Consider the following 22,450-nt stretch of genomic DNA (forward strand, 5'->3'; position numbering starts at 1 on the left):
TGAATTCACCTATTGTCATTCTATTCAGCACAGATATGCATTCTTTCTATTCAACTATACCAATTTTGTTTTTTAAAATAAAATGTTGCTAAGGGTGGAATAGTGTTTGAACAGTGATTCAGACAGAACAAGTAAATCTGTTTTCTGCAAAAAGTGTTATGCCTTATAATATCCACCCAAAAATATCCAAATTTGACTCTTTTTTTAAAAAATCTCAAACTAATATTATGATATGAGGTGAAATTCCAACCATTATGGAAATGGACATGTGTTTTCCCCTCGTTTTTATGAAAAGCTGTAGTTATTTTTTCAATGACATTCTTGAGTACAGCTGCATATTTCAACCCATTTCATACTCTCAATTTGTTCAACACATTCAACTTGTAAACGCATCAAGTAATCGAGCAGAGATGAGCATACCACTTTTCGCAGATTGACTGTTGCCTCCTACGACAATTGCCAAAGACATAAATTAAAATAGTTATTTCCCGCGTGACTATATGATATTTCTGTCTGTGGAGTTTTCATAATTTGTTTCAGCATGGATGAGAGAGTACAGTCATTTTCTTCAGTACCCAGGAGCTTATAACTGAATCCCCAGGACTTAGGACAGAACTGCGAGGCACGATATGATGAAAGTGGTCACACAAAGCCGTATCTCTATAATGCAGCCCCTTTCAAACTTGGATTAACTGACAAATTAGTGTTCATAATGACATCACTTATTTACATAGGATTACATAGCTTCTTGTGTGCAATCAACATACACATCGACGGTCAACAACATACACATCGACATAACATCTAGTTAACAACAGAGACTTTTACTAAGAGGAGAGAGAAGGGTTACATTATATGTGGACATGACATGGGCCAGATTCAAACGTTAATCTTACATCTGAGCACCAATATTTCATGAGCATGTGCATTAACCACTATGCCATGGCAGCTTTCTCCATGTTACAGACTTCGTTGGTGTGGACAGCCATGTTTCATGTCTGCTCTGAATGTCTCCTGCATGAGTTGACAAATGCTCTTAGTTTATGAATTATTCACCTACATATTGAATTATACAAAAGTATTTTACCTTCCACTAGACACTCTGCACTAGACCCCCCAAAAGGGGGATTCTGCTTCCCTCAGTTATTTTAATGATTGTAATAGTTAGTGTCCTCAAGGTTTGGCCTACATTTAAGCTGGCCTTAATGGAATTTCTGTGTTTTGCTTTTTGTACATGTACAAAGCAGTGATACAGGTTTTAGCACTAATCTTGACATTTAGAGCAATTTTGATGCTAGAATGGCATGCACATTTTTTGCATGGGCTAGCATAAATACAAGCACAACTACTGCCCATTACGCTGACTTAAAACGTAAAAAAGAAAGAAAAAAAAAGAAAGAAAAAATTGTTTTTCAGGAGATAATGGGTAATAAGTGTATTTTATGACTTTAAAAGTAAACTGCATTATTCCTATGCTACTAGTAGTAGTGTTGTAGTACTCGAGACCGGCCTTAAGACCATTTTTTGAAGGTCTCGGTCTTGTCTTGGTCTCCGCCGCATTTGGTCTTGGTCTTGTCTTGGTCTCAGACTAAAAGGACTCTGGACTTTATTTAAAGACCGGTCAAGACTGCAACTGTGGGGATATTGCTAAATTGCTGTTGCATTGTCTGATTTCTTTGTGAACAACATTAATTTGACTGGATGTAGAACTTCCTGTTTCAAATGCAATCAGTAACGTATTTCTAATTTCAATTTTGTTACTGTTGTGCCAGGTCATAAATCAACGAGGGATTGTGTCCAAAATGTCACCAAAATTAATACAAATGCCCACAAAATTCAAGATATGATTGCAAAAAAGTACTTATGTAAGATCATTCTATTTATAACATATGATTTAATTAAGCAATATCACAAGAAAGACGGCTGTTTTCACAAATACGAGCACAACTGCAAATATGATACTGATTTTTTACAAATGTTCAATAAACAAAATTTTATTTTTAAAACATTAATCTCAATATTATTATTATGAATTTGTAATTGTACCAATTCATATGCAATTTCTGTTCCACCATTGCAGTGTAACGATGAATTTTGATTGGTAACAGCTCTATATAGTGTCTTATTATTCTAATTGTAATTACTGATTAAAAATAAGTCATTTCTCAGGCAGTAAATGTGGATTTTTCAGATGAATTTGAGGAGTGCTAGTCTGGTCTTGGTCTTGACTCGGTCTCGACTAGCCTTGGTCTTGGTCTTGTCTTGGTCTCAACCCCCCAAAGTCTTGGTCTCGACACACACTGGTCTTGACTTCAACACTTGCTACTAGCATAAGCCTGTGTGTCCACCAAAGTATTTTTACTATGTATTGCTGAATGCTTGGTGTTTTTTTTTTTTTTTTTTCCTCTGGTCACTGAGAGTTGAAAAACATTCATTACTGTCACTTTGTGACAGCCGTCCAATCACAGTGGAGGAGGGGCAGGACAAATACCACACCAATCAATTGTCACATCCTGCTTGTACAATGACAACATACACCAACAAGCATACAGTAACAGCACAACAAAATCAAACAAGGGCCAGAGCAAGTACTTTACATTGTGTCATCATTTTTAATTTCAGATATAACTATCTAAAAAATCAGATACTAGTAACACATAATATGTGTATTCTGTATCATGGCAACCAAAGTTCCTCAACTGAAAAAAAGAAAAACAGTTGTGACACCAAAGAGCTCTCAAGCACCCCCAGCTAGGCTTGTTCAGAAGAGCTGGCCAAAGGGTTGCCAGATCAGTGTAATTAAAACACCCATTGGCACCACAACTCAAAATATTCCACTGACATGCCTAAAATACTCCTCACAAAAATATCTTCTGTCTCATCATCTAGCAGGGTTTTATCATTTGTAGATTCTAAATTTGGCAGATTAAAATATTTCAATACAAGCATTTCAGTTAAATGTAATTTATGGAATATGTCATGAAAAAATCAACTTGTGGTATCAGTTTAAACACTCCCTCTGTCTGTAATTGGCTAGACATTCAGATAGCCCTGCCCCAAACTCACACCATTGGTTGAGCTGTTGCTGTGCCAGGCTGGTCGGGATTCTCAAACAAACAAAACAATGTTATGAAAACACCTCAGCACAACAGTGTTTACACTTTTGTAGTGAAATCAACCTACAAATAGCTTATAAAGCATTTTAGAATTAAAAAAAAAAACCTGCACTCTAAACCTTTAAATTCCTTCATTTTTAGCCTTGGAAACACTGGGTAATAATATAACACAATGTAATGGACAACAAAAATTTTCAGACCTACCTGAAGGTTAGCGCACGTGGAGAAAACACATGCACTGTCTATTTGCTTGACATCATTTGAGTTGATGACATGTTTGGAGATGATAGCTGGTTGCAGATTGGTCCGTACTGATGGGACTGCCGACTGAGACTCTGTGATGGGAACTAGACCCGCATCCGTGCCATAACCAAATGCCTGGATAGCGTTCCCTGCACATGAAACACACAAACAAATGCAAATAAAGACATAAAAAAATCATGCATGAAAAAGCCATGAAACTTTCATTTGGGAAAAAACACACCCTCTGCAAAAGAGATCACATGTGAGGTTACTTGAGATTTCATCTCCACTTACTCAGGCAAGTGTTCTCTCTGAAGTCTCGGAGGAAGGTCTCACACTCAGCTTCGTGATTTCCACTGCCTCGACAGCCACACCATGGGGAAATAGTGATGTTGGTGTGGCTGGCATCCACATAGTTTGGAGTCACATCTGATCCTGTAAGGCCAAGGGTAGAGATTCTCATAAATATTCATGAGATGGGAACATGCTGGTTTATAGATCTCACTGTCTGGAGTATAATGTGTTGTTTTGGCTCAGTATAATGGCCAGAGGTTGTTGGTCGGCTCTCTTCTAGAGATACAATTGTTCACAGCATGACCCTGAATTTTTAACCCACCAGGATTCACTCCAGATAAAAGGCTAAAATGATGCAATTAAAAAATTCTCAGAAGGTTTGCAGGCCTAATTTACACTCTAGAAGTAGTAATTATTTTAGATTATTTTTTGAAAATTGCCACACACACACACACACACACAAAATGTGCCTTAGGACAAATTATACATTTTTGCATCCAAACAAATATTATTGCATTTTGGTACAAATTCATATGTTATTGGTAAAATGGCAAGTACCAATACAATAGCTGATCCTTTGCACTTCTTTGAAAATATTAATACATTTCAATGTTTGATTGATATTTTTGATAAACAAATATGGTTCTGTCTCTGTCAGGTCATAAATCAATGCCCAATTAATATATTAATATATTAAGCAAAACTGTTTAATGTTATAATTTTCCTACATTCACATTCACCATATTTGATAATGTAATATTTGTATTGTTCTTTCTAAAAACAAATAGTCAGAAATCATGAGATTAGCTGTATAAAGTTAATATTTTCCAGATAATATTTTGCTTTTGTATAATGACAATAACATCTGCTTTGTGTTTTTTAAATTTTGAATTTTAGATTGTTGCTTATATAAAATAAACAAATCTATAATATAGAGTTCATTTTATATGTTAGGAAAAGGGACCTTATGGGCGACATTGGCTTCAAAAGCTTTAATACCCCATGCTTTCATCTATTCTCCTGTTCTTTATAATATTTCTTAAAAGTAAAATTCCTGATGCATCACTAATTAAAACAGCTAAGGAAGACAAAACACATGTTCCAAACACTCAGTCCATTAAAATGCATTTCCAAATTCTTATTATTGCTGTGCAACCTATTTTTTCCATAATCACTCACCAATGAGTCCAACGTAGGACACCAGACAACCGTGGTAGTTATCATTAGGACAGCTTGTTATTGAATGCGGTGTCGTCTGGCAATTCATGTGGAAGTCTGCCAGCCTGGATCTAGTCCAAAAACAAAACAAATTATAGAATTTAAGAGGCCTGAAACATTTTTAGCACATTTGACTGAATAGGATTTAGATGCACGCTTGAATAACCCTACTAGTCTGTCTATATTTATAAAGCACAATTACGGTACATGACGCTGTAGAAAGCATGGATTATCATAAACTCAAATAACCACGGTCTGTACTTTCTCTCTGTAAGGTGCTCCAAGAGTCAAACGGCTTTTGATCAAGCTATAAGGGAAGATTTGTTCTCACAGCTATTTATTGCCGCCGTTGCATCCGCTATCATCGGTGCTCTAATATCCAAGACAGAAACAATACGCAGCAGTGAATGTGCAATATGAGATGCATTCTGTCAGGCCTAACTAGTGTCTAGTGGGGTTCCAATTCAAGGCCATTTTCTGCTTGACTCCATGTGGTATTTCTCCAACTCAAGCAATCTGCCTCAAACAGCCTCTTCCTAGGGGGTTATGTGCATTCTGAAACAGATTGCTCCGAGCACTAGACCTGAGGTGGGCAGGGGGTTACATTAGTACTTATTCTTGAGTATGAACTCTCTCCCCTAGCATTTTGCACACACATAAACTCTGAATAAAAGCACGACACAGCCTTCCCTCAAATAACGAGAGCGAGATGGAGATCTCAGGCTCGGTGCCCTCCTCCGAGACCCTGATTAATAGTGAATCATCCTTCATGGCAGTATGGACCCCTGACTCACCAGCCCAGCTACGGTGTGAATATTAACCGAACCGTTCTTACTGTGGGGTCCATAGGTGTTGCCTGCTGGGTGTTTACCTCGTGGAAAAAAGAATGGTATCTGCATCGTTCTCATGGGCACTGGCCGAAAAGGTCATCCTTTCTACTCTGCTTTATTGACATGGAAATGGATGTTCCTCTGATGATTTTTTGTGCTGTATTTTCACCCCGAGCTTTATCTCTAGATAACCACCACCGTAACTCACTGAAAAAAGGCAAAAGCAGCAAGGTGTGTAAAATCAGCAATCAAGAAGCGGCGCATGCTGATGAGACTGCAATTCAAAGTGGACCGCTCTGAAAGGGCGAACTGAAGTGCTCCTGAATTACGGCAATAGCAGTTTAAAGATATTACTCAATTATTTAAATTCTCAACTACACATCATAGCTTTAATTTCCAGAGCTTAAGTATAAGACCTTGTTAACATAGTGCAATTAGCAGAGACTTCGGGGGGTTGTTATATGGGGTCAGTTGTAACATCATCAGTTTAACCAATATGAAGCGAGATACACTATCATACACACATAATGACACACCAAGACTGCGATCAAAATGGGACAATATACTACCGATATATATATATATATGTATGTGTGTGTGTGTGTGTGTATATATATATTTAACTTTCTATTTATTAAAGAATCCTGAAGAAATACAGGGAGTGCAGAATTATTAGGCAAGTTGATTTTCTGATCATATTTTTTTTCCAAGCACATTTTACCAATTCCAATCCACATCAATCTTAATAACTACTATTAATATTGTTTTTAATCATTTATAAGTGATATATAATTGTTCATGAAGGCTGGAAATGAAAAATGCCTTATATTCAGGTGTGCAGAATTATTAGGCAGGTTTTCTTTTACAGGAAAAATGAGCCAAAAAAGAGATTTAACTCTGACTGAAAAGTCAAAAATTATTAAATATTCATGAGAAGGACGCAATACTAATGCAATACTAGAAATTGCAAAGTTAAAGCATGACCAAGGGACAGCAAAATGCTCATTGGGTCAGCGGGGTCATACAAAAACAAGTGGAGAAGAAAAGACACATGTTAACTGCAAAATAATTAAGAATTAAGGTGAAGAATTAAGTGTGAAACCATCAGGAACCCTTTAGTCTCCAGCGCCACCATTTTCACCAACTGCAGCCTACCTGGAGTCTCCAGAAGTGCAAGGTGTCAGGATCTCAGAGACTTGGGTTAGGTAAAGAATCCTAAAAAATGACCCGCACTTGATAAGAATCACAAGCTGAAGTGTTATAAAATACATGAAGACTGAGTTTTTATAGGCCTTATAGACAGACGGCTTGAGAATGACTCCTGAAGGACCAGCACCACATCCTCTTGTACCACTGTTTGAAGAATTTATCTTCCAGAATCTGGCAGTAAGTTTTGGAAGATCTTTTTAGTCCATCTCTGCAAGACAGACATTTCAGGATAATAGATAGACTAAAAGTGAACTCCCACATCTTACTGCCAGATTTTGGAAGATAAATTCTTCAAACAGTGGTACAAGAGGATGTGGTGCTGGTCCTTCAGGAGTCATTCTCAAGCAGTCTGTCTATAAGGCCTATAAAAACTCAGTCTTCATGTATTTTATAACACTTCAGCTTGTGATTCTTATTAAGAGCGGGTCATTTTTTAGGTTTCTTTACCTAACACAAGTCTCTGAGATCCTGACACCTTGCACTTCTGGAGACTCCAGGTAGGCTGCAGTTCTGGAAAATGGTGGCGCTGGAGACTAAAGGGTTCCTGATGGTTTCACACTTAATTCTTCACCTTAATTCTTAATTATTTTGCAGTTAACACGTCTTTTCTTTTCCACTTGTTTTTGTATGACCCCGCTGACCCAATGAGCATTTTGCTGTCCCTTGGTCATGCTTTAACTTTGCAATTTCTAGTATTGCATTAGTATTGCGTCCTTCTCATAAGCATGTAATAATTTTTGACTTTTCAGTCTTGAGTTAAATCTTTATTTTTGGCTCATTTTGCCTGTAAAAGAAAACCTGCCTAATAATTCTGCACACCTGAATATAAGGCATTTTTCATTTCCATCCTTCATGAACAATTATATATCACTTATAAATGATTAAAACAATATTAATAGTAGTTATTAAGATTGATGTGGATTGGAATTGGTAAAATGTGCTTGGAAAAAAAATATGATCAGAAAATCAACTTGCCTAATAATTCTGCACTCCCTGTATAGTTAAGGATGTATGTTACTGCCCTTATCTTCCCTCCAAGTTTTTCTTGCCACAATCTTATTTTTTTTGGTTTTGCATTGCATTTTTTGCATAAAACGACATGATTTTAAAACTAACATCTGTTTATTTAATTATTTAAGGCCATTTTCTGTAATTTTAAGGCTACTGAAGAAAAGTTTCATGTGAATTCAGCATGTTACCTCACTTACTTCAAGTTCTATGCAGACATCATGAATATTCTATCAGTCTACCATCATGATTCAACCCCTTGAACTTAGACGGTCATGTCCTGAAGCAGATATGTGAAGCTTGTAAATGTGACAGAAAATACACTTAAAAAAAAAAAAAACGAATGTGCAGTTTTTACCTTAAGGAGCTCTTTCTACTGCATCTGACCCTTAAATACTTTCAGTCCTGGAATCCAGTGTATTTACAAACATCTCCTTTAATGTGGCTGACACATGAAGTATATATTTTTGGTTGTGACAAAACATTTGAAGTCTTTTAACTTTTTTAAATTATCCACTTAACACTGGTTGAACTCAAAACTTTTTCTTTTTTTTTTAAGGAAATGTGGGTGTAATATCATAGAAAATAACAAATAATGTCCTCAAAAATGACAAAGCTGCATTGGGTCTGAGGAACATTTCTTCAGATTAAAAAGGATTCATAATATGGTTGTTTTTTTGTTGTTGTTTTTTTTTTTGAATGGCAAATCAGGAAAGATGAACATGGACTGCCCTGTTTTTCTATTAAACCAGGAACATAATAACGATGCTTGCCTAAATGAACAAATCCCTCAGTGGAGCTGATGATTTACATTGTTAATTACATTCTGGCTGGCTCAAGGAAGCAGAAGGGTGGGAGATGTGAAAATGAATGCCCCTGGTAACAGGTTTGCAGGGCTGGAGTGTTAAACCTTCATCATCAGCATTAACGTTACCCGCTCCCCCCAGGAGACATCATGAACCCGCTATGTCATTCAGGGACATCTCTAAACGGATGTCACCCTCTCGTTGCCAAAAATCCTGTGCAGAAATCATCCAATCATTCCGTAACTACAGTTAGTGAGAGCAGTGGTGACTTGTGAATGGATGAATCTCTTTTAATATAAAATATAAATAAAATATAAAATTTAATATAAAATTTAATATAGAATAATTCGTTCAATGACAAATACATAATTTTTACATTTTGGCATTTAGTTGCTGCTGCAGGTTAATTTTTTTTCCACGGGCTGATTTCCATCTCTGTATGTACTATTTCAGTGCTCCAACACCCTCAAAACACCCCCCAGGCATACAAATTCAGTAGAGAATTCGAACCGCCAGATGGAGAAAATCGCATTGGGCTATTTGTAGGTTACTTTTGACTGGTTACTTTTGGGCTACTTTTGTTGCACACAATTGGCAACCCTTTTTGTCGCCACCCAGTTGAGTAACAATGTAATCGATACAATCATTATTTGAATTGCCAAATTACTTTCAAAGGGGGATCTGCTCTATTTTGATCTCTATAAACTTTTATCCCAGTACTTCTGTGATCATTTGAATTATTGCAAGACAGAAATAACGATACTGTATAGTTGAAAAGACTGTTTGTGAAGCTGTTTCATACCTATACCAGGGTTTCCGTTGTCCGGTAATTACCGGACATTGGCCAGGAAAAAAATTAAATGTCCGACAAAATTAAATCTCTCCGGTCAGATTAAAACTGCCTAATAATCCCGGCATCGCAACATCGCATGTTGCATTTCAAATAAAGTGCACGCCGGCCTAACGGCTATAATATAGACCTAAACCACGAACTATTGAGAGACGTTTCAAATATGGCCAGTCCCAGGCAGACTAGCCTTAAAAGTTTTTTTCAGAGGCCAGACGCGAAGGAGGATACTGAATCAGGAACGCCTGAAGCCTCAGATGTCCAGAGCCAGACAGCTCCGCCACCACCGGAGAAAAAGCCGAAGTGTAGGGCGTATCGGTCGGAATGGAGTGACAAGTTCCCATGGCTAAGATGTGAGGTAGTTGATGGTAACGAAAAAATGTTCTGTTCGCGCTGCGAAAAGGCAGGACGACGCAACGGATTCACAAGAGGGTCGAATAATTTGAGAATGTCTGCTCTCATTGAACATAGTCAGAGCAATGACCATGTTGAAACCATAGTAAAAAACAATTGGTTGATTGACGCCAATCGGACGTTCATGTTTTTTTTTCTGTCTATTTGAAAGTTAGGCTAATAAACATGTTGCATATACGGCCTGATTATGTCATTTTTTTAAGTTACATAAACTGCTTTCAGTTTTCCTCAACTTGACTAATTAAGAGGCGATATTTGACCGGCATATCATCAAAATGTCCGGAAAACAAAACCTCTGCCGGTCAATTTGACCGGCACCATTTTTTTCTAGCGGAAACTCTGACCTATACATGACAACTGCTCTCTCTGGGTCTTGGTCAGCCGCAGCGCGAACACAGATTTCAGTGTTCTGGTATGATTTTGTCAAAGGTTTAAAAGACATAGATGAATTGTTGTTATCTTCTTCTTTTTTCTTTTTTCTTTTTTTTGAATACTTTATTTTAGAGTTTTTTTTTCAAAAAATAAACACAAAACAGACAAACAACACAGTCTCGGACCACACAAGCAAAAAAAAAAAAAAGTAAAGAAATAAATCATATTAAAATAATAATAATAATAATAATAAGGTAACTAAAAACAAATCGTTGTTATATAGGAATAAGACTGTGTGGGTGTTTGAATCGAGATCGCGATCTTTTAACGATTAATCATGCATCTCTATTTTTCTCAATTTTCTTTTGGTGTCATATACTTGGTCCAGTTTGATCAGATTTTGCTAAATCTTACAGTAGTTATAGACACTTTATACTCATGAAATGCCACTGATATTGTCTTATGCAGTGTTATAGAGTAACTAAATAAATGCAAAAACACTACTACCTTACCTACATTTTTCAGTAGCCCTAAATTAGATCATTGCTTATGTAAAACAAATTATCCCTTATAAATCCAGCTTAAACTGGAAGATATTATTTGGAACATGCTAGATGGTATCTAGCTGGTCATTAGCTGCTTGACCAGTCACCATGTTCCAAAACGTCTCGGGTTACGTCTGTAACCCTGGTTCCCTGAATAAGGGAACGAGACGCTGCGTAGTCGCTTTGGGAACGCCTCTGCGTGATTACGTCTTGAAGCACTCGTGAAATCAAACCAATAGTGTAGCGGGACGTCAGAGCGAGTGACGTCACGGACCAGGAAACTATAAAGCACCCCTGAGAACAAAGAACGGCAGCTTCTGATATGGATGAAGCAGACGCTCACAGGCGTGCAGGGAGTATGGCTAAGCTACGCAGCGTCTCGTTCCCTTATTCAGGGAACCAGGGTTACAGACGTAACCCAAGACGTTCCCTTTCATGGGAACATCAACGCTGCGTAGTCGCTTTGGGAACGCTATCCCAACTAGGCCATAAGACCAAATGCCTGTTGTGTTATTATTTCAGGACGACAGGACTGAGGACCCTGGAGTGGAGCCCAAATCGAGGTTATAAAACCTGACAAAGGTATGCTGAGAAGACCACCCAGCAGCATCACATATGTCTTGGAGGGGAACCCCCGACATCAAAGCCTTTGAGGGAGCCATGCCGCTGGTAGAATGCGCCCGGACAGCTAAAGGAGGGGGCTGTCCGGCCGATTTGTAAGCAAGAGAGATGGCCTCGACCACCCACTTACTCATTCTCTGCTTAGACGCAGGACCTCCCTTATTAGGAGAACCGTAACACACAAACAGTTGTTCAGTCTTTCGCCACAGGGCAGCTCTGTGGACATACGCGTCTAAAGCCCTCACCGGGCAGAGCAGATTCAGTTTCTCCTGATCCAGATTTGTAAAAGGTGGAGGACAGAAGGCCTGCAGCACAATAGGCCCTGGGACATTAGTAGGGACCTTAGGAACATATCCAGGTCTAGGATGTAGAAAGGCTTTGACCATACCATGTGCAAAGTCTAAACATGAAGGAGCAACCGATAGTGCTTGTAAGTCCCCGATTCTTTTGAGGGATGTTATGGCCAGAAGAAATAAGGTTTTGAGAGTAAGGATCTTCTCAGATGCTTCCTCTAGAGGTTCAAAGGGAGCCGCAGCTAACCCTTCCAACACAATGGCTAAGTCCCAGGAAGGCATTTTTGTGCGTACAACAGGCCTCAGCCTCTGAGTGCCACGGAGAAAACGTACAACTAAAGGGTTTCTACCAACAGAAAGACCTTCTATTTTTGCGTGATAAGCGGAAATAGCGGCAATATAAATCTTCAATTTAGAAGGAGTTAAACCCTCCGAGAACTTCTCTTGGAGAAATTGCAGTACTTGACTGATAGAAGAGTGGACCGGATCCACCTGAGAGTGGCTACACCAAGTAGCAAACAATTTCCACTTATACGCGTACAGTTTTCTCGTGGTTGGAGCTCTGGAGTGGAGAATGGTCTCTACAACCTCAGTTGAGAGACCAGATTCTACGAGCTCTGCCCCCTCAGGGGCCAGGCCCACAGTTTCCATATTTCTGGGTGCGGGTGAACTATTGCGCCGCCCAACTGAGACAAGAGGTCTTGTCTGACAGGAATCTCCATGGGGGAGTCTTCTAAGAGGGATATTAGATCCGTGAACCATACTCGGGCCGGCCAGAACGGGGCTACCAATATTAGACGGACCCCGTCCCGGCGAACCCTCTCCAGAACTCCGGGGAGCAGAGTGATCGGGGGAAATGCATACAGACGCAGCCTCGGCCACGTCTGTACCATAGCATCCAACCCCAGATGGGCTGGATGAGTCAGAGAAAACCACAACGGGCAGTGAGACGTCTCTTTCGAGGCAAATAGGTCGACTTGTGCACGACCGAACTTTTTCCAAATCAGTTCCACCACTTCGGGATGGAGCCTCCATTCCCCGGGCCTCGGCCCCTGCCTCGACAGGATGTCTGCTCCCACATTTTGACGTCCCGGGATATAAGCTGCTCTCAGCGAGAGAAGCTTGCCCTGGGACCACAGGAGGATCTGATGAGCTAACTTGCACAATTGGCGAGACCTCAGACCCCCCTGATGGTTGATATAAGAGACCACCGACATGTTGTCTGACTGAACTAACACGTGATGGCCCTCAGGTCTGGGAGGAAGTATTTGAGTGCTCGAAATACCGCCATCATCTCCAGCTGATTTATATGCCGAGATCGATGATGGTCCTCCCAAAGACCCTGAGCTGAGCGACCACTCATGATCGCTCCCCACTCTGTGAGAGAAGCATCCGTCGTTAGCATTTTGCGACGACAAGGAGCTCCTAGCACAAGACATTGGGATAGAAACCAGGGCTTCTTCCACACCGCCAGAGCACGAAGGCATCGCCGCGTGACCTTGATTGTGCGAAAAGGGTTTCCCCTCGGAGAAAACCCCCTGGTTCTGAGCCACCACTGTAGGGGTCTCATGTGCAGCAGGCCAAAAGGTATCACGTTGGACGCCGCTGCCATCAGACCCAACATTCTCTGAATTTGCTTCACAGTGAGTGACTGGCCTAATTTCACCCCTTTCACGGTTGAGAGAATGGAATTCACCCGAGCAGGGGACAAATGTGCCTGCATCGAAGTGGAATCCCAAACTACCCCTAGGTAATTGGTAGTCTGAGCCGGTAAAAGCACACTTTTCTTGGCATTGAGTCTCAACCCTAACTTCTTCATGTGGGACAGAACTACATCTCGATGTTGAACTGCCTGTTGCTCTGATTGAGCTAGAATCAACCAATCGTCGATATAATTCAGCACGCGGATGCCCTGGAGTCTCAGAGGAGCCAGCGCTGCATCCACGCACTTCGTGAAGGTGCGGGGTGAAAGGGATAGGCCAAACGGAAGAACCTTGTATTGGTAAGCTTCGCCCCCGAAAGCAAAACTGAGGAACTTCCAATGTGAAGGATGGATTGATACATGGAAGTACGCGTCTTTCAGATCTATTGTCACAAACCAGTCCTCGGACCTGATCTGTGTAGTGATCTGTTTGAGTGTTAGCATCTTGAACTTGAGCCTTTGCACTGAACGATTTAACATGCGTAAATCTAGAATAGGACGCAACCCTCCATCCTTCTTCGGAACTATGAAGTATCGGCTGTAAAACCCTGACTGTATGCTGGCGGGAGGAACCATCTCTATAGCCCCCTTTTGCAAAAGTGTCATCACTTCCTGTTCCATGACCAGAGACTGCTGGGGGTCCACTACTGTAGTGAGGACCCCGCTGAACCGGGGCGGGCGAAACCCGAATTGTATTTTGTACCCCTTTTTTATCATTTGCAGCACCCATTGAGAAATATTGGGAAGACTTTTCCATTCTTCTAAATATTCTACTAAGGGAACCAGTCTCTCGAGACTGGTCTCTGGTGTTTTTTGAGCACTTGGCTCGACGCCCTGAAGCGGCGCCCCGGTAGGGAACAGTCGAATCAGGTGCTGACCGACCCTCCTCAGAGGATCGGGGGGGACTGCTGTGCCCCGCGACACACGAGGTGGCGGGGTTAACAGAACGGCCCCCTGAGGGCACCGAAGATGGGTCAACTTTATATATTTTAATTTTCCTGGACCCTCTCCGGAGGGGGCTGCCCTCAGAAGTCCTGGACCCCTCGCGTCAGGACTTTTTCGCAGCCTTCCTGGCGATAATAACAGCCCGCAGATCTGTTTTAGCCCGGGAAGGCTTCACTTGTGCTGTCTTACCCGGTCCCCAAGATCTTTTCGGGGGAGCACGGGTGGCAACACTTTGTTTTTGCTGCGCTCTACGCGCAGATGAGGAGCTTGTAGATGCCTCCCGCTCAGCAGCCTCAGTAGAGCGGCGAGGGAAGAACTTTTGAAAGGCCGCAGACTGACGTTTTGCCTCCTGGAACCTCTCGACGACAGATGTTACGGAGTCGCCGAAGAGGCCCTGAACAGACACTGGCGCATCGAGAAGCACCGCCTTATCGCGTTCTTTAATGTCCGACAAGTTCAGCCATAGATGCCTCTCCGTGGCCACCAGGGCTGCCATAGACCGGCCGATTGTTTTTGCCGTCTCCTTGGTGGCCCGGAGAGCTAAGTCAGTCGCCTTTCTCAATTCTTGAATGCATTCAAAAGACGCCTCGCCACTCTGGTCTATTTCCCCCAGCAGGTCAGCTTGGTATGCCTGGAGGATCGACATAGTATGCAGACATGCTTCTGCCTGACCCGCTGAGGTGTAAGCCCTGCCCACCAACGCTGATGTTGTACGCAGGGGTCTGGTGGGCAAAGTCGGGGATTTTAACGACGATGCTGATTCAGGCGAGAGATAGCTCGCGAGCGTCTCTTCGACCTGAGGCATCGCCGTATAACCGTGTTCTTTCCCCCCATGATGTTACTGTACAGAGATGTTGTAGGGTTATGAACACGGAAATGTGCCGGACTCTGCCACGATCTCGACACCTCGGTGTGGAGATCTGGAAAGAACGGCAATCCCCGGGGCTGAGGTTGAGCTCGGGCAGGGAGAAAGCGCTCATCTAGTTTGCTTTTAACTCACGCTTCAAGTCTTTCTTCTGGCCATTCGATCTTTAGTTTAGCCACTGCCCGAGTCAAAACCTCTAAAAGCTCCTCATATGCTGGAGATGCGGGTGGCGGGCCCTCCTCTCCAGCACCTCGGAGACAGATAAGCGAAGCTCCGGTGCCTCCACTCTGGGGGAAGAAACCGCTACGCGTGCTTCCGCGGCCAGAGAAGAGGCAACAGATCTGGCAGGTGAGGGTCAAGATAGGGCAGAACCCGTCTCTAACCCCTCCACCAGATCCATTTGTGAACCCCAGGAACGAAGTCTACGCTGTGCCTCGGCAGCAGCGGGACCCGAGCCCTGGGGAACACTCGCCGCGGCGTCCTCCTTTTTATCAAAGAACGCGCGGCGTGATCGGAGTACACGGAGCGTTAGCTTTTCACAATGCACACAGACAGCTCCCTCGAGAGCTGCCTGTGCATGCTCCACTCCCATACAAGCAACACACATATCATGTGTATCCCCGCCCGTGATGAAACGAGGGCAGGGAGGAGCACATTTAGTAAACTGCTGCTTGTCTTTCTCCGCCATAATCGTGTCTTTGCAATATATAATACTAATATATATATACAGTATATATGCTTGGTGACTAAAACACAGATATTTTGTTTGCTGCAGATAATGACAGACAACACCAAATAAGACACACAACACAGAGTGCTTTGCTGAAGACACAGAAGCTGGCGTTCTTTGTTCTCAGGGGTGCTTTATAGTTTCCTGGTCCGTGACGTCACCCGCTCTGACGTCCCGCTACACTATTGGTTTGATTTCACGAGTGCTTCAAGACGTAATCACGCAGAGGCGTTCCCAAAGCGACTACGCAGCGTCGATGTTCCCATGAAAGGGACAGCTTGAGCACCTCCTGGGACCCATCGCCCATTGGGAAAACGTCTGACCATTTTTAAGCGTCGGCCAACTAAGTTTTCCCGGTGTTTTCTGCACCATTGGCTCTACTCAGATGTCGCCGGGTTTTTTTGAGCCGTTTCACCATGTAGAATCAGCATCAAGCCGTCAAGCGAGAGAGAGAACCCTAATTGGCTGTTCAGTTTAGTGAACGAGTCGAAGCGCGAGAATAATAGCAAAATTTGAAATTTGAAATTTGAAAAACACTGGTCTTCCTTTCTGAATTACAAATATAGACGAAAATATATTTAAAAAATAGACAGTTCTAACCAGTTTGTTACAGAGAAGAAAGTAAGTCAAACAATTTTACAACTTCCTCTGCTATTCACTGTCACTCAGCAAAACAGTCTGTTCGTGCACACCACCAAGTCGTGGTTTTATGTAACAGCAGTGGCTCTGGGCATGTGACCAAAACACCAAATCTTATTGGTTTACCAGCTTTATTTGCAATGTAATGGAAAGATAAGATAAGAGCACCTCTCTAAAAAAAATGTTGCATTCACAGCATGCAAATGTTCATATTGGTCTGGAAAAGCACATTAGCAGCCGTTCATTCAAATTAAACTGTTTATCTCACCAAACATTCATGTTAATGTAATGTAAACAGGGATTTAGACCAGCCAGAAACCAGCTACTATGTCCAAAACACAGATATCATCTTAAAGATAGATTTTTCAAAACACATGACTGCAGCCCAGTCATTTCCTAATTGGAGTGTTTATCATTGATGATTTAGGAACAGATGGTCGGGGTGCCAGTCCTCTTCATACTCTGGCCTGAGCCCAGCATGGATATCCACAAACAATAAACAGCACACATTTAGACAAGCAAAGTATCAAGGCCAAATATTTCAGGCATGGAATTTTAAGGCTCGTCTCTTTCTTTTACACTTCATTTGGACATGGTTCTTAAGCTGTTAGAAGAGATCCTGTCAGTGCACTTCAACTTTAGCATGTCCTTTCTGACATTTTTATATCCATTAAAGGTGCTTTCACACTAGCACTTTTGGTGCGCACCATGGTTCAATTGACGTCAGAGTTCGGTTCGTTTGGATGACGTGTTTTCCAAACTTGTGTGTGCACCTACGAACCATACTCAAGTCTATAAAAAGAGTGTGCTAAATCACTGAAGTGAACTGTTGATTTGATGACACAAACGCACTATGGTTCAGACAAATGTGAACACAATCCAGCGAGGGTTTCTGAACATCTCCTTGTGATAATCCTGACTGCACTCTATTAATAATGCAGTGGGTCTGTACATATTTTGTTGAGATTTTAGATATTTCAACTATATCAACAAAAATCTATGAATTAACGATGCTTTTTTAATCACTGATCAATGGTACACGTTCTTGCTGGTTTTACTTGGCAATAAAATGGGGGTTTTCGTGCTGGTGTTTAGGACTTCAGCTGTTAAATAAAAGAGAAGCATTATGACTGATATTTAAACTCTAAACTTTGTACCTACTTTTAATGTGATTTATTTCCTGCGCTTGTGTGGTTAAATTAGCATCTTTTAAGAAGTCTGGAGGTCCAGTGAGATTCAGGACCATGACCATGAAGTCTAAGCAACAAGACCATGAATCATTTACACAACTCCTGCAGGCACACTGAATCTAATATCCATGTCACCTGACTCAAATAAGAGTCTATGACAGGCTTTTTTATCATTTAAGCTCAAGCCAAAGCTTCAACTGTATGCTTATTCAAAATGCTTTTGGACACTGTCAAACGCTCAGAATAATCTTATTTTTGTTCAGGTATAAGATGGAAAAGCTTAAAAGAAGTATTTGAAATGTATCAGAATGCACCATTAAACATTGAAATAAATATTACATTTATGTAAATACTTACTGTTAATTTAGAATTTCTCACCAGCTTTTGCTAGATTACATATATAGCAAAATCAAATGATTTTTCTTCTTTACATTTACTTGTGAACATAAGGATATTTATCCGTCTGAGACCCAGCAAAAAAAGGTTCAAATTATATAAAGAGGACATCAAACAATGTCTTTCTTGTAAAAATCATATCCTGATTTGAAAACAAACTATATCTTGGTAAGTAAATAAGTTGTTTCTCTTCCCCAAAAAAATGTGATGAATTATGCTGTCAGACTTTTTTTTTTTTTTTTTAAATTAGGTATAGGACATTGTGCAAACCCCAACATTTGGTATCTCTGAAAAGCCCAGCATGTCCTCTTTAAGATGTAAGATTACAAACTAAATGCCCTTTACAGAGGACAAAATGAATGGCAGGGTCTCGGGAAGTTATTCAAGTCAGGGATAACAATACATATGAGTGTGTCTGTTTACTGTATCTCTCAGCCTGGCCACTTTCACTGAGTCAGTTCTGTTGTTGGATGTCCTCCAGTCTCCTGCTATGGGAAAGGCAAGGTGATTTCTGGAGGCTATAACAGACAGAAAGGGCAGCCAAAGTCCTCAGGTTGGCCTGGTGGGGGCCCTCACTTTTCTCTCAGTTCACACATCATACAGTGTTTAAGGACAAAGGGTCTGGAGCCCAGTGGTCATTCATGTAATAAGAGCAAGAGTTAAATTCAGGATGGATAAAATGTAATGCTTGCACACATTTTCCTCATTCTGTTGTTTTCTGGTTTGTTTATACAGTGGGTACGGAAAGTATTCAGACCCCCTTAAATTTTTAAAGGTCCCGTTTTTCGTGGTTTTTTGAAGCTTTGATTGTGTTTATAGTGTGCAATATAACATGTGTTCATGTTTCGCGTGTTAACCAAACTGGCCGTTCGATGTAGGCGACTTCTGTTAAATAAAATATCTGGCTTGGCAGTGAACTTTGAGCTTTAAAATTTTACAGATTTTATTTATACTCTAACAGCAACATTACACACTAACTAAAGTTTGAAACATGGGATCACGAAGAGCGGGACCTTTAATTCTTTGTTATATTGCAGCCATTTGATAAAATCATTTAAGTTCATTTTTTTTCCTAATTAATGTACACACAGCACCCCGTATTGACAGAAAAACACAGAATTGTTGACATTTTTGCAGATTTATTAAAAAAGAAAAACTGAAATATCACATGGTCCTAAGTATTCAGACCCTTTGCTCAGTATTTAGTAGAAGCACCCTTTTGAACTAATACAGCCATGAGTCTTTTTGGGAAAGATGCAACAAGTTTTTCACACCTGGATTTGGGGATTCTGTGTTTTTGGGGATCCTAAGCTGTGTGCTTAGGGTCATTGTCTTGTTGGAAGGTAAACCTTCGGCCCAGTCTGAGGTCCTGAGCACTCTGGAGAAGGTTTTCGTCTAGGATATCCCTGTACTTGGCCGCATCTATCTTTCCCTCGATTTCAACCAGTCGTCCTGTCCCTGCAGCTGCCACCACCATGCTTCACTGTTGGGACTGTATTGGACAGGTGATGAGCAGTGCCTGGTTTTCTCCACACATACCATTTAAAATTAAGGCCAAAAAGTTCTATCTTGGTCTCATCAGACCAGAGAATCTTATTTCTCGCCATCTTGGAGTCCTTCAGGTGTTTTTTTAACAAACTCCATACGGGCTTTCAAGTGTCTTGCACTGAGGAGAGGCTTCCGTCGGGCCACTCTGCCATAAAGCCCCGACTGGTGGAGGGCTGCAGTGATGGTTGACTTTCTACAACTTTCTCCCATCTCCCGACTGCATCTCTGGAGCTCAGCCACAGTGATCTTTGGGTTCTTCTTTACCTCTCTCACCAAGGCTCTTCTCCACCGATAGCTCAGTTTGGCCGGACGGCCAGCTCTAGGAAGGGTTCTGGTCATCCCAAACGTCTTTCATTTAAGGATTATGGAGGCCACTGTGCTCTTAGGAATCTTAAGTGCACCAGAAATTTTTTGAAACCTTTGCCAGATCTGTGCCTTGCCACAATTCTGTCTCTGAGCTCCTCAGGCAGTTCCTTTGACCTCATGATTCTCATTTGCTCTGACATGCACTGTGAGCTGTAAGGTCTTATATAGACAGATGTGTGGCTTTCCTAATCAAGTCCAATCAGTATAATCAAACACAGCTGGACTCAAATGAAGGTGTAGAACCATCTCAAGGATGATCAGAAGAAATGGACAGCATCTGAGTTAAATATATGAGTGTCACAGCAAAGGGTCTGAATACTTAGGACCATGTGATATTTCAGTTTTTCTTTTTTAATAAATCTGCAAAAATGTCAACAATTCTGTGTTTTTCTGTCAATATGGGGTGCTGTGTGTACATTAATGAGGGAAAAAAATGAACTTAAATGATTTTAGCAAACGGCTGCAATATAACAAAGAGTGAAAAATTTAAGGGGGTCTGAATACTTTCCGTACCCACTGTATATATAGTCAAACCAATAATTATTCAGACATTTATATATATATATATATATATATATATATATATATATATATATTTACTAGTGAGTGCAGGACACTATAGTTCATTTATGTAAGTGAGTATAGCAAAATATAGTAAACTGTGACACATTATATCCAAAAAATCTTCATACAGTGGACTACCAGTAAAATTGATAAAAATTTGGAACAAAAAACTTATTCAGACACTTTAACCTGACCATGTTTTGCTTAAGTGTTATCTGACATAATTAAGATTATTTTTTTCTGACAGAGTTTAACTTGTCATATTAGAAATCTTGTCACATTTTATTACTATTTTTTTAAACTATAGTGAATAAACTGTTTTAATGAATGAAATGTGACTGAAAAGGTGAAAAGGTGTCTGAATACATTTTGGTTTGTGAAAAGGTGTCTGAATACATTTTGGTTTGACTATTTTATATATATATATATATATATATATATATATATATATATATATATATATATATATATATATATATAGCCTGAAACAGACTAGTTTCATAAAATCCATGTATAAATACCAGTTGTCACTCTATATGTCCAAATAATGTCTTAATAAAATGATATGTTTCAGGACATTTTTATTTGCATTTTTTTACAATATTGTTTAATAAGTAATGTATTCAATATCACTGTTAGTTTTTTTGGAATATTCCTTTAACTTACAAAATCAAGTTTCCCAATGACATCATCACCCAGGAAGTGACATATTGTTTGTTGGGGAAACAACTGTATAAACATTAATGCTGTGTTTTCCACCTCCTAGTTAGATTTATTGGTAACACTTTACAATAAGGTTCATTAGTTAAACATTAGTTAATGTATTAACTAACCATGAGCAATACATTTGTTACTGTATTTCTTCGTTAATGTTAGTTAATGAAAATACAGCTGTTCATTGTTTGTTCATGCTAGTTCACAGTGCATTAACTAATGTTTTACACATTATTAATTTTAATAATGTATTACTAAATGTTGAAATTACCATTAACAAAGATTAATAAATGCTGTAGAAGTGCAGTTCATTATAAGTTCATGTTAACTTATGTAGTTAACTAAAGTTAACTAATGAACCTTATTGTAAAGTGTTACCGATTTATTAAATATCTAGCTTGTAAAGTTGAGACAGATCAAACAACTCTGACTGCAGGTGCCATTTGATGTCATTTCCAAGATGGTGAAATTTTCTGGGTGGGTCATGGAGCCATCTTGTTTTGTTTACATATGGTTGTGATGATAATTGACTGTGATACTTTTGTGATTGATTTGGTGCCGCTAGTAGCACAAATATGTTGTGCTTCACCTTTAAATTACAAGTACATTCATTTGTTTTAAAAGTTATTCGGTCCGAAAAGTACTGCATAACAAGAAAAAAAAAAACATAAAGTGTAAAGAAAAGAAAAGAAAAGAAAAGATAAATGCCATAATTTCTTTCACAACAGTGCTGTGGCATTTCATTTAATTCAATTAAATAGTGTGTGTGACCTTAACAACTTTTTAAGCATGAGCAAGAAGCTGACTTCTAGAGTTGCTTTTTCTTTCAATGCCTTTCAAAGACAGGTTTGTGTTCAGGCAATCTCTTGTATTCCCAGGTGAGCACTGATAAATGACACATGAACTGGGGGAAGGTAAGCGCAGACTCAAGAGAGTAAGGTTCATTTGACACACAGCAAATCGATTTTCTCGTAG

General features: G+C 40.2%; 1 protein-coding gene across 1 annotated transcript in view; it reads right to left on the bottom strand.

Annotated features, from left to right (window-relative positions):
- The window catches only part of gfra2b (GDNF family receptor alpha 2b), an 89,496-nt gene that overhangs the window by 19,745 nt on the left and 47,301 nt on the right, over window positions 1-22,450 (bottom strand). The window contains exons 5-7 of the mRNA XM_048176520.1: window positions 4,833-4,942; window positions 3,654-3,794; window positions 3,321-3,508 (exon numbers count right to left, since the gene is read on the bottom strand). Of these exons, the coding sequence (XP_048032477.1) occupies window positions 3,321-3,508; window positions 3,654-3,794; window positions 4,833-4,942 (439 nt within the window). The remainder of the gene's footprint in view (window positions 1-3,320; window positions 3,509-3,653; window positions 3,795-4,832; window positions 4,943-22,450) is intronic.

This window comes from Megalobrama amblycephala, linkage group LG2, assembly GCF_018812025.1.
Source record: "Megalobrama amblycephala isolate DHTTF-2021 linkage group LG2, ASM1881202v1, whole genome shotgun sequence".
Taxonomy (NCBI): domain Eukaryota; kingdom Metazoa; phylum Chordata; class Actinopteri; order Cypriniformes; family Xenocyprididae; genus Megalobrama; species Megalobrama amblycephala.